This window comes from Cebidichthys violaceus, unplaced genomic scaffold (genome assembly GCF_023349555.1).
Source record: "Cebidichthys violaceus isolate CVI_PGR_0920_01 unplaced genomic scaffold, fCebVio1.0.p SCAF_5, whole genome shotgun sequence".
In the NCBI taxonomy this organism is placed as follows: Eukaryota; Metazoa; Chordata; class Actinopteri; order Perciformes; family Stichaeidae; genus Cebidichthys; species Cebidichthys violaceus.
Genome location: NW_027176705.1, coordinates 15,470,601 through 15,498,232, shown reverse-complemented (window position 1 = coordinate 15,498,232; position 27,632 = coordinate 15,470,601). Strand labels below are relative to the sequence as shown.

The following is a 27,632-nucleotide window of genomic DNA, read 5'->3' as shown; positions in this document are numbered from 1 at the left end:
TGTCGGAGGCCTGTGAAGACCCTCACATCATCAGGATCATCACAGATTGGGCTGTAGAGGTGTGAAGGTGTGTGCATTCAGAGGGATAAGGGGTGTAATGAAGATCCACGTGCATTATGGGAAATGGTAGGAGCCAGTGTTTTTGGGGCTTGATCAGACTCGGGACTGTCTGTCAGGATGTCTCAGCCTCTGCTGCTTTTAAGAGTCCATGATCCCAACCCAACTTTATGAAAGCGCAACACTAAATTGCTGTAGCAATCCCAACATTGTAAAAATACTAAATTTCAAGTAAAAACCCTGCATTATAAATGATACTTGAGTTGAAACATGTACGGCAAGTATTATGAGCAACACATGGACCATTTAAAGTACTCAATACAGAAGCATTGACCCCCGTGAGTGATATACTATTATATACAGTATTGACTGCTTTTTAATGTGCAAGTAGAATTTGACTAATTAACGAGGCGGAGCTAAGTGTTATATTTCATATACTGTTGAATGAGTCATTTATGGTAGTACAGCATATTAACCCAGTTCATTACATAGTTTAAAAGTCCTGCATTCAGATAGATTCAATAGTATTGTCATCAGAATAAACCTAAAGTACCATTTATGAAGAATGGCCCGTTTCAGAATAATGTGGGATTATAATTATTGATGCATTAATGTGTTGATCACTTCATTGTTGCAGTATGTTAAAGGTTTATACTGCTTTGAATTCCCCCCTCATCTTATCCTGGCTTAACCTATTATACTGGAATGAATGTGGATATGAATCTGCAAAGTAACTAACGTTTTGAATTCAATGTAGTCTGTCTGTCTGTCTATTTTTATAGATATAGTTTATTTATAGATTATTGGAGGCCTTTCGTTCAGTCTAAATAAAGTTGTATGCCTCTGTCCGGGTGAAAACAGTCATGAAACAGCGGCAGCAGGAATGCAGCTCCCAGACCGGAGAGCAGCAGCTGCTCCTCCGTCAGACGTGACGTCGCTGGTCCCCCGCTGAAAAAACTTCACTCGGCGCAAAGTTTTCTGAGGGGAAAAAAAAAAAAAACCCAGCGAGCCCAAAAATACTCTCTCTGACCAGGAGCCTCGGAATGTGCGGACATTTGCACTTCAGCACCGCATCCCGCCGTCGAAATGTTAATACAGTTGTTTCGTTTCATCGACTCCGTGGCTGTTGTGGCGACTATTTGTGCAGCAGTGTTGCTCGCGAAGAGCTGCGTGTGTGTCAGCGAGGAGGACGATGAGGTCCTGGAGAAAAAACAGCTCGCGGAGTTCTACAGTAAGTTGAATCATCCGGCTGCAGCTGCCGCTCGGTGGTCTTTTATTTGAGATGTTAATGACCTCCTGCAAAAAAAAAAATAAGCCCACGGTACGCGTTCTTGTCCTGTGCGTGTATTCACGGTAGATAATTATATAACTGTAGCCTAGTCCCCAAGTTGGCCTCTGGATTACAGTCTGAGCCCCACTTCTGCAGCTTGGCTCACGTTACAACAGTGATTTTTTTTATTATTTGTAAAAAAAAAAAAATTGAAATAAATAACGGACTTCTCAGGAGCTGAATGTGCTGAAGGTTAATTTTGATGAAGAGGAACATGTGCTGTCCATGTTTTTTTGTCCCAAAGATGAAATAACTATTGACAGTAAACAATATAAAACCTCCCAAAGTGAAATCTGAACAGGGAAACATGCAGATGGTTAACATGTAAACCTGTTTGCAATCGGGCTGAAATGTTTGGTTGACATGATCAGTGGCAGTTTGGAAATTCTAACATCAACATCAAACATGCACTGATTCCAGCTTCTCATAATTGAGGATATGCAGATTGTCTCTGTTTTTACATCGTGGCATGTTGAATTAGAGTCAAGGCGACTGATCAGTCGTTTGATGGATCAACAGTACAATCTTAAATCGAGTACTCTTGGACTGTTGGCTGCACACGACAATTTGAATGTCACCTTGTTTTGAGATATTGTGATAACACGTCTGGTATTTTAATATACGAAAACATTTCATTGATTAATCAAATAATCAAAAGATAATTTAAAAATGTCAATAATTGATTCTTGCAATCCTGGTTTTCAAATTGTATCTTACCATTATCATGATACTCGTTTTGTCCAGATCAGTTTCAAGTCGTATGTCTTTAACAGCATGATGGTATAGTCCATTCTTGCATAAACACAGAGGACGGTGAACACACACTTGTTTTTCTTCTTCAGTATGTAATAGTGACATGAGGGGAGAGGTAATTCCTCCAGCTGCTTTCAGTACTAACTATGTGTATATATTCAGAATACATCCTCATGTTTTGTTAGAGTATCCAGTTACACAGAGACCTTTATTCATGTTGGAAGAAAACATGAAAGGTTCCCTCAGGCCTTCATTAAACTTGAATCTTGCTCTGTTTTGGCTAAAGTTTTGGTTAAAGTTGAAAGTACATGTATTCTCACTTTCCTCTCTGACTTTCTGTAAGATCTTTTTGCTTCCCACTGCGTAGCTATGCCATCATACTGCATACTGATCTATTCTTGTTTTGCTCTCACTAAATCCATCCTCCTCTCTCATGTGTTACACATTCACATCAATTCCTCACTTCCTCCCCCCATGTCTCTCTCCCCTCTCCTCTTTGCACCTCCTCCTCTCTTCTCCTCTCCTTATCTCTCGTCCATCTCTCTTCAGAAAAGGGCCTGTTCATCCTGGAGAGCGAGCCGCTGAAGCGCTGCATCACGGTGGACCGCTCTAACCTGGTGCTGGAGGACTGCGAGCGGCCCACCCGCCGCATGCTGTGGAAGTGGGTCTCCCGGCATCGCCTCTTCAACTTGGGCACCAGCACGTGCCTGGGCCTCAACATCTCTGACGCCACGCAGCCTCTAGGCACGTTCGAGTGCGACACGGCCCTCCCCGTGCTGTGGTGGCGCTGCAGTGGAAACACACTGCACGGGGCGTCCCAGTGGAAGGTGGCCGTGGCCGGACGTTTGGTGGTGGTGAAGAAAAACTCTGTCCACGAGTGGAAAAGGTACAGCACACCCAGAGAGGGGCCGTGCTCATATCCATATGAAGGTAAACGCCAGAAACATCCTGCGTGTCTTCTGGACTTCTGATCAAACATTCGACACGCAAGACGTCTCAGTGACTCTCTGACTTGTCTGCATAGGGTATCTGTCGCGTAAAATCACACTAGGCTTGTTCTATTTGCAGGTATACACACTTTGTTTGGAAATGCACATGGCATGCCCTGCGCTTTGCCCTTTAAATACAACAACAAATGGTACTCTGAGTGCACGACCGAGGGCCGCGAGGATCACCTTCAGTGGTGTGCCACCACCACTCGCTACGATGAGTTCGAGAGATGGGGCTTCTGTCCGGTACAAGGTAAAGAAGAGTGCAACAGAGTAAGAAATGAACTTGAGTAGATCCACTACATGGCCGGAAGTATGTGGACACCTTTTGTTTCGACCCCATCCAACACTTTTGGGATGAACGGGAACGCTAGACATCATCGGCTAACGTCAGTGGCGACTCCTATAGCAACATGTTAATGGTTGGGAAGGGAAATGTTCAAGGGTCACATGAAGACATAGTGATTGGGTGTCCACTTACTTTTTGCCATACAGTGCATAAATAAAAAATCAATTTGTGTCACTGAAATTTGTTTAATTCAAACTCATAGCAAACCCTACTTTTCATATTTTAATAGCACACCATTTACAGTGATCACAAGGTCACAGACTAAAAACACATCTACTCATTAGACTCTATATCTGCTCAAATTCAAACCAGACAATAGTAAATATCTTTATAATTGTATCTGACTCAAACAATAAAAAAGTACAAACCCAATATAATGTAAAAATGTCAGTGACATTTTGTCGCCTCTTCTATTTTATCATTCATATTCATCATATAGTCCATTCTTGCTCTTTGCTAACATTAACTCATGATGCCTAAACGCCTACTCCACACCTGGAAGCTATCTGCACACTGTCTCCTTCCACCTCTCTCCTTCTCAGCTTCCTGCTGCCTTTTTAGTTTTGTGGCTTTATTCGTAGATTCCAGTTGTGACCGTTTCTGGGAGTCAAACCAAGAGCTGCGTGCGTGTTACCAGTTCAACCTGTACACCATCCTGACCTGGAGTCAGGCGCTGTCAACCTGCCAGGCTCAAGGGGGAAATCTGCTCAGCATCACCAGCCTGGCAGAGCACAGGTATATCAGAGGTAGGCATCTGGTAGAAAACACATGCAGGGACCAAAAAGCTGTTGAATGAAACATCCACTCTTATTACTTCCACAAGCGCTACACTAGAACTACACGACATACCGATTTTTCTATCACCCTGTATTTATCTCTGTCTGCTGTCCTGATTACTTTTAATTCCCTTAGTGACGTGTGAGACCGGCCAATAGTTAACCCATAATTTATTTGTATGGAAAGCAGATAATATTTGTTGACAATTCATACAACATCGTCTTGTCGCAGATCGACTTGCGAGTGTCGGAGCGATGGTGTGGATCGGGCTGAACCACCTAAAGGATGGACGGGGGTGGCAGTGGTCTGATGGAGCACCTCTATCACTGGTCAATTTCACCACAGGTACCGATTATTTGTTTAGTCCGTTTCATGTTCTTTACATTTTTCTTTTACATGAATAGTGAATTGAGTGCGTAATACTTCACATTTGTTTTTGTCAAGAGACAATCATGGAGAGCTTATGCAGTTGTGTGCGCTCCAGAGTGCGCATACAAAAAAAGTTGCTCTTGAGTTTAATGAACAGCGTGGAAACAGATTGTAAAATGTGTGCATGGCATGAATAAATGTATGAGCCAGAGAAACTACATCAGCTCCTTCTCTGACGTGTGACGTTGGAGAACTTAGAGTGTTGAATGACATAAACCCTGGCAACTGATTAACTATTAAATCCATAAAAACGGCTCCTTGAAGATGGCTTAGTCCTTTAGCTCTGAGTGTGATTAGCAGTAGCTTCTTATTAGCGGTCGGTAATACATAGCACAGTTATTGCACATACAGTAATGTATTGTACTCCGCTGGCACTTCGGTACAGCTTATGTAACGTAATAGGAAATATATCTCAATCCCCTCAACATACTATTTATTCAGTGTACTGGCATTTGTATTTGTGAAGCAAAAAATGTTGTCTGTTGTAGTTTTGACCTTCAAAAGAAATTTATACAGAATTGACAATGTTTTCTTTTTAGAATTACATTTAAATATAAAAGATTATTCTATACAAGTTTCATATTTACTCAAAAATGAAAAATACAAGGACATCATAAACTTGATTCATTTAACCAAAAATATACAAAATATTTATTCTCACATAAAACAATAAATGCATATCAATTTGATGTAATAACAATGCTTTATAGTAATTTCCTGCTTTTTGGCACTTCAATACTTTTCTACATACAGCGTCTTGAGTTTTTAAGAAAGTGAATGAAAATGAGGAGGTACAGGAAGTAAAGATGAGGAAGAAAACACATGGTTTTCAAAATAAAACTCCCATCACTGTGTTCCCATCAGCTCTGCCTGCCAGCCCGTTGCAGGACAACAGACAGTGTGGAGTGTACAACTCAGCCTACGAGGGCCACTGGCAGAGTATGTCCTGTGAGTCAGCTCTGCCTTACATCTGTAAGAAGACACCTAATGACACCCGGAGAGCAGAGCCGCTAGGTGAGAGCACACGCTAACACATTGCAATAAAAGCTGACATGCACACTGCTTCCCTGTATCTTCAGAGGTGTTCCTACCTACTAACAGCGATGACTGATGAGACAAAGTGCAAAATGTACAAGAAGCTTTTTCAGCTCTTGTAGCTTTTTGGCCTCAACAGCTGCACTGCACCTGGGGAGTTAACCTCTGACCTCTGTCTCTCTACTGCGCTGTTGGTGGCTAGACCTAAACAATGTCTGCTGTGAATTTGTTTTCTTTTGTTGGTCTGTCCTGTTGTGATTTCTCCTCCTCTCCCGATTCTTCTTCCTCCTACAGAGAACTGGCAGTATATCCACACAGAGTGTGCTGACGGCTGGTGGCCTCATAATGGCGTCTGCTATCGGCTGCTGTCAGAGACGGAGGCAGGAAGCTGGGAGGAGTCTTCCCGGGCCTGTGGCTCTCAGGGGGCAAACCTCACCAGCCTCCACTCCCTGTCTGAGGTGGAGATGCTGCTCAAGCTCCTGACTAACTGTAAGAAGCCTCATGAAATACAGATATATGAAGTTCTGTGGGGATATGACATGAGGATGCTAAATACTGTTTTGTGTGCGCGTGCCCTCATGTTTCGTAGTGTCTGGGGAGAGTATGGAGGTGTGGATCGGTCTCTGGAAACCGGCATTGTCACCGACCATTAAGTGGTCCGATGGCTCACCAGTAACTCTCACCCTCTGGCACCAGTATCACCCTCCTCACAACCTGACGGATGCAACGCTCTGCGTCAAAGCTGACAGGAAGGTGGGAGGTGATTCTTTCATGTAAAAATTCTCCTTTTCTTTTGCCTTTGATCAAAATAGTTGCAGATTAACCTTCTGATATTGTCAGCTCTCCTTTTTTTTCAATGTGTGTATACATTTATTGGGTACTGTCATGTGAAGAGTCATAGTGTTGACCTCTTTCACAGGAAGGTAACTGGCTTTTAGCGTCATGTGATGAGCGACTGCCGGCTGTGTGTAGAAGAGAAAGCCAGAAACCCGCTCATCAGCCCGGAGCCTGGGATGAAGATTGTCCGGAGGTACGAACATGAGCACACATGTGCACACATCCAGGCACAGCAAGGAAACTTGTTTTTTAATAGTAGCTCAACCTTTTCCCTAACCACACAGTAGCACCAACAACACATTTCATGATTACGTAACACTTCATCTTCTTCATTTACCTCCGATAAGAATTAACCCATTGTGGTTTCAGGTTGTTCCAGTAATTGTATTTGTATATGCTGATGTCAGTTCATGTCTTAAAAAGCAAAAAGCAAAGTCCAGTGAAAAATGAATCTCACATAAGAAAATCGGATTTGTTGACTTGGTAAATCGGCATTTTAACGGTTTTACCACATTCACGAAAGAATATAGAAAGCTGTCTACTTTCAACCGAGACTGAAGTGACTTATTTTTAACTTTGTCTGGCAGATTGTGGGCTGTGTTACAATAGGCCCACACAGATCAGGACGTGCACCGGGCGGAGCCGCACGCCCACCGCAGTTCAACTTCTGAGCGAGTTGCCCCTTCACAAGCACAATGAGCTGATTCACTCCACTGCTGACGTATTGTCTGGCATTCATGTTGCTCCTTGACTCTGTTTACAAGAATATCAGACTCCTGAGTCATCGGGCTACTTCATGCCCTCAAACACAAGGCCAGAAATGGCCCTGAAGGCCCAATATCAGTGGACATGCCCGAGCAGTCTCGGATGATTCGGGCGTTAGCAACAAAACCATATATTCCACTTTAGTCTCTTCGTTGTCTGTGTTGTAAATGTTTACCGTCGTGTCATTTTGTGGTTAAAAATGCTTCGAGACACTTTGGTTTTAAAGAAAGCTTTGAGTTTTGTCTTCATGTAAATGTTTGTGTAGGCCTCTGGACCCCAAGTATAGGGCTGAAGGGGGGTAAATTGATACCACTTGTCAAAACACCCCCAGCACACAGACGAGTATACACACACAGACGTGCATATAATTGCACACATATACGTAAACGCGTAGAATAACCTTCGCTCCAGATTAGGAATGTGCAGCTTTGAAAGATTTCAGTAGAAGTGCCAATAACAACACCTTTTTGGTTGTGATGGCAAAAGGAAACTTTTCAGACCTTGAGAAATATTTAAATCAGGCTATGTTACTTTAAGCATGTTGGCATGATCATGTTAACTTTTAGCTCAAAGTACCGCTGTACCTAACTGCAGCCTCACAGAGCTGCTAGTGTGGCTGCATAAGTCTTGTTACTGCAAGCCTGTTTTTGATTTAACAGAAGAATCCAAAGTTCTCTAATATTAAATGTAAGCAGCCATACTTTGTCTGAATAAAAACTGCCATTTATTCGAAAACAGGAAGTCTCAGATCAAAAAGATCTTCAATCTGACTAAACATTCAACGCTAAATGTTCACTACTTTACGATTTTAAGCATCGGGTGTTACGGACACATTTTGATCAGGACCAAAAAAAGTGTTAACAGGTTTGTATTTTTCCTTAAATGCTCATCTCTTTTTCCTCATTCTCATCACATGTGCGTTTTGATCATAGTTCAGGTCCTCTGTAAAGGTACTATATTTGATGACGTCGTCGTCTTGTGCAGTATATAAATAAGCTGCAGCTTGAAAAGGAACATGATGACATGGTGTGCGATACGTTGATTTTGTTTTGTTGATGTTGCAGGGCTGGAAGCGACATGGCCACTCCTGCTACACTGTGACAAGCCATGAACAGAGCTATGAAGATGCACTGATGGGATATTACTGCACTGCTCCTCTCCTTACTGTGGAAAACAGGTGCTGTAGTCAGCTCACGGCTGGCTGTGTTTTATTTGTGGCAACATTGGAGCCTCTCTCCTCATCCTCTGGTCTTTCTCACGCTGGCAGGTTCGAACAGGCGTTCGTCAACAGTTTGCTGAGTGAGAGAGGGATCAACAGCAGCAGGTATTACTGGATTGGCCTCATGGACCCGGAGAAGGGGGGAGAGTACAGCTGGCTTCTTCACAACAGCTCCTCGCTGCCTCTGACCTTCACAAACTGGAACAAACACCAGCCAGGTGAATCGGAAAATGTTTCTTTTTGAATTATAAATAAGTATGCTGTGTTTTGGTTTGATGCCAATCTCCTTCCTCGTTTTCAACGGCTTCATCTTTTCCTTTCCTTAGTCAGTGCTGGTGGCTGTGTTGCCATGTCAGGCGGCCCTGCGTTGGGTCACTGGGAAGTGAAAGATTGCAAGTCGCACAAGGCCTTGTCAGTGTGCAAGAAGAGCATCAGCAGCTACCACGATGTCCAGTTGCCAGAGCACCACATTGATGCGTCCGCCCCCTGTCCTCCAGGGTGGGAATCACACTCTGGGATGCTCTACTGTTTTAAGGTGGGATCATCCTCATCTTTTCCCTGTGTTCCTCCTCTTTTCTCTGTCCTGACTCATGTTCCTGATTCACCTTCTCTCCTTACCTCCTCTGTTTTGTACAACCAGCAGTCCAAAAGATATTCAATTTACTACCATTAAAGACGAAACAGAAAATGTTCACATTGAAGAAGCTAGCGTTTTTGGCCATCGACCACCCAGTTAATCAACTTATTATTTCAGCTCTATAGACGGGGCTCAAGGCGGGACAGTACTAACTTAACAAATATCTTACTCAAAAATAATCTTTTGAATTGAGAAAAGATTAAAAATTATGAGGTTCACCCAAAATGCTTTTACTGCAGGTTAATCATTTTGCTGTTCCTTGTTTTCCCCATTTATACACATTGATTTATATTTAATTTGACATTTTTAAATATTCTCATTTTGAAAAGATTTTGAAATTATTGTAAAAAAAAACCTGAATATATTTGAATGTATAGAGATAAAAACAAAAGCTAACTAAGTGTTGCTCTTCTAGGTGTTCCACAATGAGAAAGTCCTGATGAAGCGTTCCTGGGTGGAAGCAGACTTCTTCTGCCAGGCCCTCGGCGCTCAGCTGGCCAGTTTCTACCACTATGAGGAGCAGGTGTTTGTTAAGCAGCTCCTCAGTACCATGTTTGAAGGGTTGGTACAGCCCTCTGGGCCTCGTCAGTGCAGGAATGTTATGGGAACTGATAATGCATCAGGTTAATTGTATGTGCATAAAGCAGTGGGTAAATGATTTATTGACTTGGCTTTTGTAGATGAAATGTGGTTTGGGATTGTTTTGGACGCCTCCAGTGAAAAAACACAATGAGTCATGAAACCAAGTAAAGAATTTTAGAATATCAATATGCTGCAATAATAGCAAATCTTGCAACTCAATGAGCAGTACTCTGTAATGACACTATTGGATTTATAGGATTTTTTTGTAATAATATTAATATTTAAGTGTATGTGTGTAGCACTTTTCAAAACCAATGTTAAAAGGTGCTTTAAACAATAAAAAAGGAATAAAATCAACAAGGCGAAAACCAGTGACCCAGACATAAAAATCTAGAATGTGCGGTGTCTAAAACATAATGACATTTTAAGGAGAAAATTATTTTTAAAAGAAGATAATGACAGCAATTCAAAAATCTTGAATATATATTATAAGCTTGCTGATATAATATTCAAAACTGAGGCTAGAATAAAACAAATTAAAAACACCTAAATTGTTGTTAGGCAAGATATGACTTGATCTGTGCATGCAGATTTTCTAGTTTTCAGAATTTAATTGAAGAAAATTTGTGGAAATTGAATCCACAATTTAAAACATCCTGTCTGTGTTTGGTGTGACCGTGGGGAAGCATACAAGACAAATAAGAAGTCCTAATGTCCTAGAATTGAACCCTGGGGCACTCCACATTTTCTTCTGGTTATTCCACCTGTGCAAATATTCCCTAAAATTTCCAGCAAAGTTTGAAGACATTCTACACTATATTACATGATAAAATTACTTATAAAATAAAGTCATAACAGATTTTGTGTACTTTGCCCACCTAGAGTGAGTGTCATGACATAATCCAGATCACAATGATGGGGTGAAAAAAATATATATATATATAAATACAAAGATAAAATATATTATAAACTGTTTTTTTACTCCCATACAACTGTAAAGATGTCTTCCACAATGTGCTGGTAAAGTACAAGAGAGATCATTGTCAAAGCTCAGATGTGATGTGTTGCATTGTGTTTTTTTTTCCTTCTCTTTTTCAGAACAGAGGGCCGCTGGTTCTGGGTGGGTTTAAATAAGAGAGACCCTGAACATCCCGGAGCCTGGGAGTGGTCTGATGGTTCTCCTGTAAGTACATGGAGACAAAGTGTCCAAAGGCCATTTTAAAACACAAAGAAATATTCAGCGGGTGTAACCATTATGGTTTTGTGTCGCGTGTTGGTGCAGGTGGTGACGTCCTTCATAGAGGATAAGAACGAGGAGGATGACAGGAGGGACTGTGCTGTGTACAGCGACCTGACCAACGCTCTCATGCCGCAGCCCTGCGACACCAAACACGAGTGGATCTGCAAGCTGTCCAGAGGTAATCGCCCTCACCCCACCGAATTCCACACAGACACACTGCTCATACACACACTCAGTGCTGCGTTACTTACCAGACTTTGATTTATGTTGCAGGTGACCAACTGACAAAACCCTACTGGTACACCGAGCGTAAGTATTTTCATTTGCTTCGATGCTTCTGGCAAACACAAGCTTTGTAGACATTGATAGACACGATTTATATTGTTGTAGAGAGCGAGCCCTGGGTTTTTTACCGCGGAGCTGAGTACCTGCTGGCGAAGCAGCCCTTTGACTGGGACGCCGTCTCTCTGGCCTGTCAGATGATGGGAGCCTACCTGCTGTCCATTCACTCCAGAGAGGAGCTGCACTTTGTCAAGGAGCGCTTGCAGCGGGTTTGTTGATGCCACTGCTCATGAACCTATATTCACAAAATGTCAATGTCCTCGGACGGAGATATATTTGTAAGATAGCATCTATTTCATAATCACTATCAGCAAGTGGTATCGTACAGCACTGGTATTCATTTCTCTGCATTTCATTCCAAACATGAGAGTAAATTACAATACTCCCTACGGCATTTGGCAGAATCAGAATGATATAATTGCGATAACCTAACCTCATTAAGATTGCAATATCTCTTTCATATGATCACGTCTTTGTAAAACATGCACCACGGTAAAATGTGATTTAATCATTTAAATAACAAAAATAATAGAGCTTATGCAAAAGAAAATATAACAATTTTAGCAAATAGAGAAATAACTACTCAATTACACAAAATAATATCTGCAACCAATTTGCTACAAATTACCAATATTATCTCTGCGCCGGTACCGCATTTTTTTTCTTATTATATCCTTCCCACCTATCACTCCAACATTTACTTATTCCCTTTGCAAATACTTGCGCCATCTAATTGCTAAGACCGAAATGATGCCAGGGGCGTTGGGACAAAACCCTTTTTTGGGGGTCTTTTCAGTGAGCAGGAGCACAATGTCACACAGTAGTACACAGCCAGAGCAATGTACTTAATCACCGAGGCTCTTCTCCATTGAATGGCCCAATAGACCTCTTTCCCAACAGTTCACACACACACAAAGTGAAAAAACAAACAAGTGCATGAACAAGTGACACACTCATAGGAACTCAAGTGTTTACAGACGCACATCGCCAAGTTAAAACGTACCTCATATGCGGATGCTTTCATGCTCGAGTGCCCCCACACACGGAGTAAGAAAAAGGCTGGTTTGTGACAGCGGGCTTTTGGACGGCACTATAGAAAGTCTCTTGTGGTGTTAAGGCTTGTGAGGGGATAAAGGGAACAAAACAAGGCGATGAAAGAGACGAAGCACGGGCCAAGGGGGCCGCCTGAATGGACGCTCATGTCAGAGGGGCTCTGAAAAAAAGATCTTCTGGCCCAGCGAGGACTGGATTTCAAAGGAGGAGGGTAAAAGTGAAGTAAGCTCTTTTTCACCACTGTTCTTTTCACTGTGTCTCCTCAGCTCTCCATGGGCCCCACAGACTGGTGGATTGGCCTGTCCATTGAGCCTGGAGAGGAGGCCAGGTGTGTGTGTTTTGGAGTTTGTTAAACATTTGCTGTTGCTGCCACTGATTCTATTAGAGCAGTCGACACTTTGTTCAACGGCTCGAGTAAAGAAATGCTGATGTAGTTACAACCCAGGAGCCCAAATCACAAAAGCAGTTTGCAATCACTGCTTGCGGACCCATTGGCAACAGTGGCAGCCACTCCCAAACTGAAGATAAATCTGCAGCAGGAATGCTCATGCACAGTTTGCGGGTAGCGTTTGGATCAAACTGGAGAAATGAGCAAGACGAAATAATCTCATACGTCGTAGCTTGCATGTTGCAAGTTTGCTCTCAAGGGGAACGCGACATAAAACCAACTGCAGTGTAAATCAGTTAAACAAACTTAAACTGTATACATATAATATGGAAGGGAAAGGGACATGCAAGTGTTACCTAATGAAAAAAAGGAGTATAACAAAACAGGACTCGTAGTTTAAGATTTGTTTAAAACAAAACAAAACTTGATAAAGCCTCACCTGAGTTTCTAGCCAAACAAAGCACGATAAAGGCTTGAGTTGAGTTCATAAGAACCAAGACATCAGTGAGGTCCCTTCATTAAACGCATTTGTGTGTTTGTCTGCAGGTGGAGCGACAAGACGGAGGTAGAATTTCAGAACTGGGCAGAGAGGACTGCCAGCGGTGGCCCAAGGAGCGACGGCTTGTGTGTCACCATGTCCTCTTCAACAGGTAAACAGGCGCACATTCAGAAACACTCACTGACGCACGTCTGCTCGCACTCTACTAGAATGTGTGGCGGTTTACCCGGTACGTTGCAGGGAAGTGGTCGGCGAGTAAGTGCAGCGATCTCCACGGCTACGTATGCAAGAGAAGGACTGTGTCTGTGGTGGAGACTCCCAGGGAGCCGCACTACATCGGAGGATGTCCGGAGAAATGGCTGTACTTTGGACACAAGGTTCAAACACACACACACACACACACACACACACACACACACACACACACACACACACACAAATTCAAGCAGCAGGGTGGAGCAGCGACAACCATCATAGATGTGTGTGAATTAAAGTCAGTTGAGGCAAAGGCACTTCAAAAATACTTACCTCTTATAGAACTTTAACTCTATGCATATTAGTAAATGTGGTAAAATGAGACCTTAAAATCTAGTCGAAAAAATTAAACAACTTCAGAACATAACACTTTTCTTTAACCCCCTATTCAGGTAGTATATCAACATTTAATAAAAGGTTAATAACTCATTGTAATGTAGTTTTAAGGCGATACAAGCATTTGTTAGTGTATTGGGAACAAGTATCATAAGCTGTTGTGTAGACAGATGAATGACAATATAGTAAAACACAGTAATATTTAATATATATTCTTAGGAGAAGACATAATTGTTTACATATACTGTTTACAGCCACATGATGTATTTATTTAGCGTGTATAAATGCTGCATATGAGGGGTTATAGTAAAGTGTTATTTTAAATGATTATTTGCTTATATTGTTGTTATGTGCAAACTGCAAAAAAAAGTGTCTCGTTATATCCTGTTCTCTTCCACAACTCAGTTCACTTCCCCAAATTCCCAGCTGCCTCTAGGGTAGAAGCAGGATGTTTGTGTTTACTTTCACTGTTCCTTGAGAGAGTCATGTTGACAACTTCAGAATCACCCCCCGCTGGTTATGCTCCGGCTGAGTCAACCTCCATAAAGTTCAAAACCAGCTGATCTTCTATGAAATCATCTTGACCAGTATTAGATCTCAAAATGTAGTTTTCTTTCAAATAAAGGACTTATCAAGTAAAAATACAATATTGGATGATAAAAGAAAGATTTTGAAGAAAACTATTTCCTTTGGGGACATGTGAAATCTCCTCAACGTAAGAAATCATTTTCCACCAAAACAATATCTGTGAAAGATCGTTAAAAACATGATAGTAACCAGACATTCATTACTGTTTGGCACCAGACGAGACCCAGTGACCTGGAATAGATGCAGTCATTGTTCTGCATATTAAACAGAATGGAAAGCCTTATAGCAATGTCTGTCCTTTTGTCTCCTCGAGCTCAAAATATGGAACAAAGAGTCATATTTTGAGGTTGCAGATTGACACCAATTTAAACTCGAACCGTGTGCCAAGCGTGTCCGAGAACTACGGTGGCCTAAAGATAAATGCACACTCTTCCTTTAAACCAATAGGCCACAAAGGCAACCCTTCCTAACTTGTTCTAAATATATCTGCACACATGCCTTTTCGAGGTTATTTGATTTGAACGGTAAAAGAAGTTAATGCTTTGAGTAATGTTACATAATTTCCCTCAAATGTAATCGTATGAAACGGAGCTCTTGTCGATGCAAAAAGCAAAGAGACTACATGCTTGGATTTTATTTATTTTTTCACATTGACTTCTGGCTGACTTCTTCAAACATGGTGGTGATGGGGGACTTATGATTTGCATATCACAATGTGATATTCATGTTTAGTGTGGGATGTGTGTGTGTATGTGTTTGCAGTGTCTCCTGCTTCACCTCCCTGACGGCCCAAAGGAGGGAAAGAGTTGGAAAGATGCCCAGTCTATCTGCTCCTCCTTCACTGGCTCGCTGGTCGCCGTAGAGGACGAGATTGAACAAGGTAGAGGTTCATTTCATAGGCATGTCAGAAAGGCCACTCAGTGTGCTATTTATATATAAAATGTAATTAATGTATTGTATATTTTTCATAATTTTCCTATTCTCACGCCATCATTCCCGCAGCCTACATCACTATGTTACTCCAGGGAAGCTCTGTAGGTGTGTGGATTGGTCTGCGGGACGAGGACACCATGAGATGGACCAATGGGAAATCCGTCAGCTACACCAACTGGTCTCCAATTGGACCAAAGAGCTATCTTACTGTAAGCTCCTGTGAATACTTTAGGTTGACCTACACTGCTACAATTTGTTGCAACCAAGTATTGGTGGAAGTGTCTGAAAATGAAAAGGTGTGAGTGTATTAATGTGTGCTTTATGAACCCCAGGAGGATGAATGGCTCAGTGGATTTGCCGATGAGCCGCTGTGTACTGTTCTGTCCAACAACCACAACTTCCACCTGACAGGAAAGTGGTACGATGAGAAGTGCAGCGAGACTGGGTATGGCTTTGTTTGTCAAAAAGCTCAAGGTAAGATTCTCTCAGTTTCTTTATCTTTGATTTTATTCTGTCACTGCCTGTCTTTCATTGCACGTCTGCCTTTGTCTTTTGCTGTCAGCTCACATTCTCCACTTCTGTCATAACCTATTCTCTCTGCAAGTCAAAGAAACCTTCACCATCACTGCTGACAGGTGTTTTCTTTCCTGACAGCCACATACTGTGTTACTGGCCCACAAATGATAGAAAGATTAACACAACTGAAAATACTATGCTACAGAAATATGATTAAACACTTTAACAAAATTGAAAACACAATGATTTATGAAAGCGCTTTAATGAGTAACTTACATGAGCTCTATAGGGAATTCAGATCAAATCTCTGATTGCCTCCACATGGTTCTCAACATGGCAGCTAACGGTACTAACAGCACAGACTTTTCGGTCACACCCGTGTTTGCAATTCTCGTAAATATTATGTTTATTTGGTAAGCTGAAGTAAGGAGGCTTGAGCAGCTTGCCCTGATATCCTTGTTTTCCCGTATCCCGTAAGTTATCATGACCCATAGAGTCACAATGACCACATTAATGGGGAATATGCCAGGTTGAAATGTATTTCACTTTAATGAAACTCTAAACACATAATGACACCAGTGATGGTGGCAAGTCACATTTCTATGCGCACACCAGGCCCTCCCTTCATGTAACCTTACATTGTTTTTCTGGTAATTGATAGTTTTTGTTGTTAACCTTAAATTAATAGATTGACATTTTTAGAAATGCGCTTATTCGCTTTCTTGAGAAAAGTGAAATAAGAAGATTGACACCGCTTTCATATCTGTCACCAACAATTAGGCCAGGGCCAGGAAATGGGGCGTCAGCATAAAGACTGGAAACAGTTAGCCTGACAGCGCCTCTAAAACAAACACATTTTATCGTCTTGTTTAATCTGTACTGAAACCAAAGTATAAAAAAGACAAGTTACGTTATTGGGAGTCCGGTAGTCTGCGCTCGTTGCTTGGTAACCTCACAATAATGACGAGACTCAAGGAAATTGTCAAAGTACTCCTTTAATTGACGTATAAGCAGCTAATCAGTCATCCGTTGATTGCATGTGTGCCAAACAGTAACACTTTGAAGTAATCATTCTACCCTTCTTCCCAACACTCCTCTCTTTTGTCCTTTTTTTCTTGTTACAGATATATCCAAACCTCCCACCCACTCCTATCACCACCCTCTCCCTGACAATATTGAGTACAGCAGCCGCAGCTACAGGGTTGTGTCCGGCAACATGAGCTGGTACGGGGCGATGCATATGTGCATAGAGAATGATTCTGACCTAGTGAGCGTTACAGATGCATACCACCAGGCTTTCCTTACTGTCCTTGTCAATAGATTGGCAGTCCCCCACTGGATTGGACTGTATAGTCAAGACGTATGTATCCTCTCTGCAATATGTACTGTATACCTCTGCACTGTATATGTCTACTGTCTACTTGTGTCGGAGAGATGGTTGTGTGTGTGTGTGTTTGTCGGCTTTTCTAGTTCAGTTTGCCGTTTTGGGAAATACGCTTAGTCTCTTTTTTAGCAGTAATTAAATGAGAAGATTGATGGTATGGTATATTCTCATGTCTGTACAGTAAATATAAGGCTACAGCCAGCAGCCGGTTAGCTAGCTTAGCATAAAGAGAGGAAACGGGGAGAAACAACTAGCCTGGCTAACTTATTAACATGTTATTCCTTGGTTGGTTTTTTATCCTTACAAAAAACAAAAATGTAAAAAAACAGCTTTCTAGCTAAGTCACACGGTCATGGCGACGACACAACTCCTGTTTTCTAACTACTTGTCTCCTGCTGACAGTCTTTATGCTAAGTTAAGCTAAGCTAACCATTTACTGGCTAAACATGAGAGAGGTATAGAGTGCAGCAAGAATGAGTCCTAAAACTTAACATTTTTGCGCTTCTGGTTCCCTCACCAGAGTCAAAGTCAATGTTTTGATCTACATTATAAATGCGTCAGTAAATATACTTCTTGTGAATTTTGCCGCTTTTATGTAACTCAAAAAAGGCGGTTGCTAACAAGTGTCTAAATGTGACTGCATAACGTCATCACGCCCAGCCTTCACAGCCTCACCGTGGTGTAGTTTCTTTATTTTCACCTCTGGCGAATGCATTCATGCTTCAAAAATCATAAAAGTGGTGTTCATTTCGCATGTAAACATCACAAACTTGTGTTTGCCACAGAGTTTATTTTCTGGAATAATCCGATGGAAAAATCCCATTGATTTTTTTGTAGAGGGAACCAGTGCGATGTAAACTTTCGACTTTCCAAACTTCCCTGCAGCATTGTATTCTCATCTAACTCTCGCCAGGAAAGCAACTAAGAGTATTTCCCAACACTAGTCCTTTTAATATTCCTCAATAAGCATGAATTGCAGAGAATACACATCTGCATGCATGAGATGAATTTTAGAAATACTTTCAATGTGCTTTTTAGCTAAACGCTCAAGTAATCCTGGCAAATCCTAACATTTGATTGAGTATCTAGGTTTTTGACCTACTTTGCTGCATGCTGTTCCATGATGCACCACCTGACCAGACCTAATTGCCTGCTCTAAAATGGAAAAAAATCTGAAGCTTCTAAATTGTGTTTTGAGAAATACTTACACACAGAAAGCTTATAGTAAAAGCAAAATAGCTTGGAACAGAATCTAAATATTGTAAAATATGTTGCCCGCAGTTTTGAAAGGAAAGTATAACAAAAGGTCCTCAGATTCTTTAAATAATTTTGTTATATGGAGATGTCTGCCGATGGCTAGTTACAGTTGTCTCACATGCCTCTAGAGTTTTTCTCCTGACCTTTTCTGCCCACGTAGAGGTAGTCCATCCACAGGCATGAGCTTTCCCAGCAGACAGTCAGAGCCTTAACATTTGGAGTCAAGTATCACTGAGCCCCCGTGGAATGTCTTAGTCATGGAGAGAAGTGAACACAGGAAGTGAGGGAGCCGATTCTCTTTCTACCATCTTGCCTGATCTTGTTTCTGTTTACTTCTGTTTCATGAACCAATCATTTTGTTCTTTTAACTTTTATTGCACTCATCATTATATTAACCATCCCTGTCCAATACTAACAAATAACTGTAGTATTTTTGTCATAGTGTTTAGTAGTATGACTGCTGCAAATCATGTTTAATCTTTAAGATTATTTCAATTTGAGTTTTACATTTTGTGATGCTTCTAGATTAGAAGAACAAACCCAGGATACAGTATTTCAGTAAGCACTGACATGAACTAAAAACTGCAATTATACAAGTAAAAAAACTGATCTTATCATAAGTGCAAAATGTGTAATACAAAAAAGAAAAACACAGTCAGAGGTCCGTGTGAATTAAGTGTTGAGTGTTCTTGGCAGAGCGCCACTGCAAGTGCAACTTCTCCACTGACACTCTGATCACTTCCTTACAGAGTGGCATCAATTATCAGTGGTCAGATGGCAGTGACACGGTGTACACACACTGGGACGCGGCCGATGACGACTTCGTGACGGGAGAGTGTGTGTACATGGACGAGAGCGGAGGCTGGCGGAGAGCTGACTGTGAAACTCTGCTACCAGGAGCCCTGTGTCATGTTCCCCCACCAAGTCAGTGCTACTTCACTGAAAAATCGGAGCGCTCACTTGACACTGCACCTCTTCAGCTGCTGAGTTTCTGTCACTCATTATGTGTGACAGCGTCTTCTGCCTTTGGCTCACGCTCTCTCTCTTTCTCTCTCACCCTCTCTCTCTCTCTCTCTCTCTCACTCACTCACTCACTCACTCTCTCTCTCTCTCTCTCTCTCTCTCTCTCTCACTCTCTCTCTCTCTCTCACTCTCTCTCTCACACAGGCAATAAACCATTCATCTCATACGAGGTGGCGTGTCCCTCCACATGGGTGAAATTCAGGCATGGCTGTTACGACTTTGAGCCTGTGGTGCAGAAACTTACATTCGCAGAGTCGAGAGAGCACTGCAGGCAGAAAGGTAGAGATTCATAACATGTGATTTTTGGTTATTTATTGCTATGTAATTTATGCATTGTTTTTGAAAATTGAAATATGTTAAGTCACTGTAATCTGCAGGATGGAATACATACTCCCCCTACAGGTCAGCTAGAGAAGCTGCTCTGAGAAGCCCTAGCTCTTTAGAAAACTGTAGTTGAGTTCTTAATTAGAAATGCCACCTAGAGGAAATAGATATAAACAGTAAAATGATGCTTAAGGCTACATACTTTACGCCAATGGTGTTTTCAATGTCTAGTGTGTTATAATACTTGATACCTGCCCACTATGATTGTTTTTAAAGGAATATTTGTTGTCTTGCAGAGAGTTTTAAAATGGACAGTAGTTGTGAGTTTGTTGTGCTGCTGTCTCTTCCTAGTCAACACCTCAGATGTCCTGACCATTGAGAGTGAGACAGAGAATCGTTTTGTTCTGGAGCAGCTGTGGTCGTCAGGGTTCCTTCACCACGCCGTGTGGTTGGGGATGTACTTCAACACTGACAGTAAGAACCTATCCCTCTCTGGTACCATCACATGATCACGATGCCCTGCGATTAACTTGTGGCCTTTGCTTTTAGCTGATTCTCTGTCCTGGGTGGATGGTTCACCTATGGACTACATCAACTGGCCCAACAAAGCCCCAGACTCCAAGCAGCTGACTGCAGATGCCTGTGTGACCACCAGGGTGATTGACGGGGTGTGGCACCTGTCGCAGTGCACCGAGCAGCTCGGCTTCGTCTGCAAAACCACCTCAGGTAAGTTAAGGTGGGGGCCTTCTGAGCGAATGTTGGGTCCCCTGTATTGAACTCATTGGAATATTTGTTGCTGTAGGTCCCCAAAATGATACGGTGATACTTAAATGTTCACAACTCGTTTCCGCTGCCACAATGTGAACAATAAATCATGCAATGCAGATTTAAAAATCTCAAAACCAAGTCTGTTCTTTCAGAGTTGCACACAGAAACAAGGTGGACAAAAAAGCTGGAAACACTATTTAACATAATGTGCTGAAAATAAGGTTTTCATACAGATTATTTTGATAATGGTGGCTGCAATATTTTTGAACAACCTACATGTCATAGTGACGAGCTTTGGAAAATGAATGTCTGTGTCGGTTTTTGTCTTTGCTCACACCACGTGGTCTGAATCCCCAAGATAACACGTGATACGTTATATTGAATTCCGCTGCATGTGTTCTTTTGCAGATGTAATTACTGAGGTGGAAGTGGAACCTCTAAATGGTAAAGTGCACTTTCATGTGAATGATTTACACTTTGGATGGGTTGCATGAGCATTTTGATACAATGTGATGCATGTTAATAATATACAGTGGTGGAATGTAACCATACGCTGAACAAAAATATACACGCTTTTGGTTTTGCTCCCATTTTTCACGAGTTGAAATAAAACAAGTAAAAGTTTTTTCTATGCATTCAAAATGCTTATTTCTCGCTTGTGCACAAATGTATTGAAATCTGTGTTAGTGAGCACTTTTCCTTCAAGGTATCCTATCAAGATACTGATTAAACAGTATGATTATTACACAGGTGTGTGTCTTGGGCTGGTCTCAATAAAAGCCCATTTAAATGCGCAATGTATCTTGAAGAAATATATTTGTTTGGCCCTTCAGTCTGCACTATGGATTTCACACAAATCGGGCAACAGATTTTGCTCACACAGGATTCACCTGAGAAGAGGAACCCCCTCCCTCAAAACCTGCAACATCTGTGGTATTGTGTTGCTGATAAAACTGCACATTTCAGAGTGGCCTTTCTGTGTGACCAGCCAAAGACACACCTGTGTAACAATCATGCCGCTAGTCAGCATCTTGATATGCCACACCTGTCAGCTGGCCGGATTATAGAAGTGCTCACTAATATAGATTTTGACAACAAATTTGTGAACAAAATTTCAGAGAAATACGCCTTTTTTGTGCACAGAAAAACTCATTCATTCATCTTCGTCCGCTTATCCGGGATCAGGTCGCGGGGGCAACAGCTCCAGCAGGGGACCCCAAACTTCCCTTTCCCGGGCCACATCAGCCAGCTCTGACTGGGGGATCCCGAGGCGCTCCCAGGCCAGTTTGGAGATATAGTCCCTCCACCTGGTCCTGGGCCTCCCTCGGGGTCTCCTCCCAGCTGGTCGTGCCTGGAACACCTCCCTAGGGAGGCGCCCAGGTGGCATCCTCACCAGATGCCCGAACCACCTCAACTGGCTCCGTTCCACGCAAAGAAGCAGCGGCTCTACTCCGAGTCCCTCACGGATGATCGAACTTCTCACCCTATCTCTAAGGGAGATGCCAGCCACCCTCCTGAGGAAACCCATTTCGGCCGCTTGTACCCGCGATCTAATTCTTTCGGTCATGACCCAGTCCACATGACCATAGGTGAGGGTAGGAACGAAGATTGCCCGGTAGATAGAGAGCTTTGCCTTGCGGCTCACCTCTCTTTTCGTCACAACGGTGCGGTAAAGCGACTGCAATACCGCCCCAGCTGCTCCGATTCTTTGGCCAATCTCACGTTCCATTGTTCCCTCACTCGCGAACAAGACCCCGAGGTACTTGAACTCCTTCACTTGGGGTAAGGACTCATTCCCTACCCGGAGTGGGCAATCCACCGGTTTCCTGCTGAGAACCATGGCCTCAGATTTAGAGGTGCTGATCCTCATCCCAACCGCTTCACACTCGGCTGCGAACCGATCCAGTGAGTGCTGGAGGTCACAGCCCGATGAAGACATCAGGACCACATCATCTGCAAAAAGCAGCGATGCAATCCTCAGCCCACCAAACTGTAAACACTCCTCCCCACAACTACGCCTCGATATCCTGTCCATGAATACCACAAACAGGATTGGTGACAAAGCGCAGCACTGGCGGAGGCCAACCCTCACCGGAAATGAGTCCGACTTACTACCGAGAACCCGGACACAGCTCTCGCTTTGGGCATACAGGGATTGGATGGCCCCCAGAAGTGGCCCCCTCACCCCATACTCCCGCAGCACCTCCCACAGTATCTCCCGGGGGACCCGGTCATACGCCTTCTCCAGGTCCACAAAACACATGTAGACCGGATGGGCGTATTCCCAAGCCCCCTCCAGGATCCTTGCGAGAGTGAAGAGCTGGTCCGTTGTTCCATGGCCAGGACGGAATCCGCATTGTTCCTCTTCAATCCGAGGTTCGACTATCAGCCGAACCCTCCTTTCCAGCACCTTGGAGTAGACTTTACCAGGGAGGCTGAGTAGTGTGATACCTCGGTAATTGGCACACACCCTCTGGTCCCCCTTTTTGAACAGGGGAACCACCACCCCGGTCTGCCACTCCCTAGGCACCGTCCCAGACCTCCACACAATGTTGAAGAGACGTGTCATCCAAGACAGTCCCTCCACACCCAGTGCCTTCAGCATTTCTGGACGGATCTCATCAATCCCTGGGGCTTTGCCACTGTGGAGTTGTTTGACTACCTCAGTGACTTCCACCAGGGAAATTGATGATGCTCCGCCATCAGCCTCCAGCTCTGCCTCTACAATAGAGGGTGTATTAGTCGGATTCAGGAGTTCCTCAAAGTGCTCCTTCCACCGCCCGATTACCCCCTCAGTTGAAGTCAACAGAGTCCCATCCTTACTGTATACAGCTTGGATGTTTCCCCGTTTTCCCCTCCTGAGGTTCCGGATGGTTTTCCAGAAACACCTTGGTGCCGACCGAAAGTCCTTCTCCATGGCCACTCCGAACTCCTCCCACACCCGCTGCTTTGCCTCCTTCACGGCAGCGGCTGTAGCCCTTCGGGTCTGTCGGTACCTTGCAACTGCCTCAGGAGTCCTCCGGGATAACATATCCCGGAAGGCCTCTTTCTTCAGTCGGACGGCTTCCCTGACCACCGGTGTCCACCACGGTGTTCGAGGGTTACCGCCCCTTGAGGCACCTAAGACCTTGAGACCACAGCTCACCGCCGTAGCTTTGGCAATAGAAGCTTTGAACATCGTCCATTCCTGTTCGATGCCCCCAACCTCCACAGGGATGCTAGAAAAGCTCCGCCGGAGGTGTGAGTTGAAGATCTCCCGGACAGGGGCCTCCTCCAGACGTTCCCAGTTTGCCCGCACTACCCGTTTGGGCTTACCAGGTCTGTCCAGAGTTTTCCCCCACCCTCTGACCCAACTCACAACCAGATGGTGATCAGTTGACAGCTCCGCCCCTCTCTTCACCCGAGTGTCCAAAACATACGGCCTCAGATCCGATGATACGATAACAAAATCGATCATCGACCTTCGGCCTAGGGTGCTCTGGTACCACGTACACTTATGAACATCCTTATGCTCGAACATGGTGTTCGTTATTGACAATCCATGACTAGCACAGAAGTCCAACAACAAACGACGGCTCGGATTTAGATCAGGGAGGCCGTTCCTCCCAATCACGCCTCTCCAGGTATCCCCATCGTTGCCCACGTGCGCGTTGAAATCCCCCAGCAGAACTATGGAGTCCCCCACTGGAGCCCCATACAGGACTCCAGTCAGGGTCTCTAAGAAGGCCGAATACTTTGAACTGTTGTTCGGTGCATATGCACAGACAACAGTCAGAGTTTTCCCCCCCATAACCCGCAGGCGTAGGGAGGCGACCCTCTCGTCCACCGGGGTAAACTCCAACGCAGCAGCACTCAGCCGGGGATTTGTGAGTATCCCCACACCCGCCTGGCGCCTCACACCCTGGGCAACTCCAGAGAAGAAAAGAGTCCAACCCCTATCCAGGAGTACGGTTCCAGAACCGATGCAGTGCATAGAGGTAAGCCCCACCAGATCTAACTGGTAGCGCTCCACCTCCCGCACAAGCTCCGGCTCCTTCCCCCACAGAGAGGTGACGTTCCACGTCCCCAGAGCCAGCCTTTGCTGCCCGGGTCTGGTCCGTCGAGATCCCTGGCCTTCACTGCCACCCATGGGGCAGCGCACCCGACCCCAGCGGTTCCTCCTGCAAGTGGTGAGCCCACAGGATGGAGAGGAGGGAGGTGCCACGTTGCTGCTTCGGGCTGTGCCCGGCCGGGCTCCGTGGCAAACCCGGCCACCAGGCGCTCGCTGTCGGGCCCTCCGACTGGGCCTGGCTCCAGACGTGGGCCCCGGGCTTCCTCCGGGCAGGGTCTCCTCGACTCTTCTTCATTCTTTCATTGGGGTTTTTGAACCATTCTTAGTCTGGCCCTTCGCCTGAAACCAATTTGCCATGGGAGACCTACCAGGAGCTCTAGGCTCCAGACAACATAGCCCTCAGGGTCATGAGGGCACTCAAACCTCTCCACCACGTTAAGGTGATGGCTCCCCGGAGAGGACAGAAAAACTCTTATTTTTTATTTCAACTTGTTAAAAAAGGGAGCAAAAACAAAAGTGTTGTTCAGTAAATGCGCTGTACTGAACTACAAATTAAATTCAATATATCCATTTTATGAAACTTTGTACTTTATACTACTACAAATATTTTTACTCCACTAAACTGGTTTTTACTAGTGCAGGACTTTTGCTTGTAGTGGAGTATTTTCAAAGTGGGGCATTACTACTTTCACTTCAGATCTGAATACCTCTTAAACCACTGCAATTACATCTGTATTAATGTTTGTGTAATTCAAAGAGACCACACATTACAACCAAAATATGGCCACATAAAATCTGTCATGTTGTGCATTTCAGGTTTACATCACGGCGTCATCCCTGCTGCGGTGCTGGTGGCCGTGCTGATCTTTGCCCTGGTGGCAGGAGCAATGTGGTTTGTGTACAAGAGGAACGCTTCACGTTTCCGCGGGCTTCCTACGCTCGGCGGCGCTTATTACAGACAAACCAGCTCACAGGCTACGGAGTCAGATGGAAATGTGCTGATCACACACCTGGAGGCTCACTCGGGAGAATAGCACTCAAGTGACTCCTTTAAGGTCTCCATTGTTCTCACCGTCTGCCTCGTGCCATTTCACCATCAGGTATAAACGCCACAGGACACTGTAAAGCTGTGACTCCTCAGGACAGTGGTGAGATGATGACGGCAGACATTTCCCCTTTTTGTAATTTGAGAATGTGCATCGAAGGATCCCAGTTGCTCTCAACAGTTTTCATGCGTTCGAAACGTCTAAATGAGACAAACGATTGTGAAGATATTTGTTGCGTTGACACTGAAGAGCCCACATTGGAATTTTCTTGACTAACAAAGTTCACATAAATGAGATTGTTGAAGAAGGGATGCTAGGGATTTTTAAATGTGTTAAAAGAGGTACTAAACACTTGATGCCTGTTGTTCTCCCGCAGTGTGACTATTTAATCAATTATAGTTGGAAAATGGTATTTAGGAAAAAGTATTTGGATAACAAAAGATTTTATTCAACTAGGAGATTCAAACAGGTGAAAGAAAGTCAAAAGTAACTTTCATTGTCATAAGTAAGAGGCAGATTGGTGACAAAATAGAAATTACAGTAACATTTGTGACGTCATTTTGTACATTTCATTCAGAATTTCAGGAGCGTGGGGCAGCATTGTTATCAGTATTACGTTTGTGTTTGTATTTAATTTTTTTAAGTACACATGCTGTATATTGGCAAAAGAGTTGTTTGTTCTAAACTAACGTAAAATGTGTAAGGCATAACTGATGATCAAATTCATTCCCTCGTTCACTTTTGTTTGTTGATTACCAGATGTATTTTTTTGCACAATTTTCTTTGTGTTTTAATAAATTGCGGTCAGGCCGAATAATTTCAGTTTTATCACTAAAACACTGGAAAAAAAGGAACTCCTCTGAACGTTTCCCCTTTTCAGATCATCAATTACTTCACTTTTTGTCTCCACAGCATGGCCATGAAGTGCCACTTCCTTCTAGAACAAGATCAAAGAATTCATACAGTAATATATTACCATGCATTATCTATTTCCAGGTAAGCTCTGTAAGGTTTGTTTGCAGATTTGGTCCCTTCTTACCAATATAGTCCACTCCTTTTGGATGCTTGTGTTGCGTCTTTAATGGAGAATGATGGTGAAATACTACAGGCTTGCTTGTAGCGTTTCATCATCACTACAAATTAGCACATCAAAGGTCAGAGAATGCTTCGCTTTATTTATGCAAAAGCCTAATCAGTGACTAAGAGATATTCATGTGAACGAGAACAACCCGATTGACTGGAAACAAGACTGCTCTGTTCAGTTTTTAACTAGGCCAGTAGGTAGTGCATGTGAGCTGTAGGGCAGATAGGACTGATAAAGCGATTCTGTAAAGGAGTTAAGGATTTCAATTTTCTTTCTTTGCAGCTTGAATATTACCCTTGGTCTTTTTCACATTGAATTAACCTCTGTGACGTACTGTACGTCACAGATAAACCACAAATATTGTCAAACATTTGTCGGCCTTTAGGTAAAAAAAATAATAATCACTTCATGTGTAATTGAGCTGAATAAAGCGCCCTCCAATCAGTCTATTAGATTGTCTAAATAAAGGTGTCAGCGTTTAGCAGCACCTTTAAGTGGAGAAAATGAGACAGCAAAGTGCAGCCATTGACTCTTTCCCTGGTAGTATCTGACAGAGTGATTAATAATTCATACCAGCTGCTACGTTTACAAATAAAAACATTAAGTGCTACTGTACGCACAAGATAAATCATTAATGCTCTTCTGCTGCTGCTGCTGCTGCTGCACTTCCTCTGCAGTTGGTGGATGAAAAACATACAACGTGCGTTTAAGTTGACGGAAACAACAGAGTGGGCGTGAAGTGGGTAATTCTAGAGAAAAGTCATGTTTTCTGGGAATGTTAAGGGG

At 43.4% G+C, this 27,632-nt stretch overlaps 1 protein-coding gene across 2 annotated transcripts; it reads left to right on the top strand.

Moving 5' to 3' along the window:
* The first annotated feature begins 908 nt into the window (after window positions 1-908).
* Window positions 909-26,793, top strand: pla2r1 (phospholipase A2 receptor 1). Of its 2 annotated transcripts, XM_068730785.1 has the most exons (30): window positions 909-1,288; window positions 2,690-3,070; window positions 3,209-3,382; window positions 4,060-4,224; window positions 4,487-4,600; window positions 5,549-5,698; window positions 6,014-6,208; window positions 6,309-6,472; window positions 6,639-6,749; window positions 8,386-8,498; window positions 8,589-8,758; window positions 8,867-9,075; window positions 9,593-9,738; window positions 10,858-10,942; window positions 11,042-11,177; window positions 11,273-11,308; window positions 11,390-11,550; window positions 12,661-12,722; window positions 13,329-13,432; window positions 13,522-13,658; window positions 15,223-15,340; window positions 15,463-15,602; window positions 15,726-15,867; window positions 17,034-17,269; window positions 19,300-19,474; window positions 19,718-19,852; window positions 20,249-20,371; window positions 20,447-20,623; window positions 21,074-21,109; window positions 25,533-26,792. In XM_068730785.1, exons 1-30 carry the CDS (start codon window positions 1,144-1,146, stop codon window positions 25,748-25,750), a joined length of 4,458 nt encoding a protein of 1,485 aa, XP_068586886.1. In that variant the 5' UTR covers window positions 909-1,143; the 3' UTR covers window positions 25,751-26,792. The 2 variants fall into 2 exon arrangements, with proteins under 2 accessions (XP_068586886.1, XP_068586887.1); XM_068730786.1 differs by lacking the exon at window positions 21,074-21,109 and having other exon boundaries at window positions 25,533-26,793.
* Window positions 26,794-27,632: the final 839 nt, after the last annotated feature.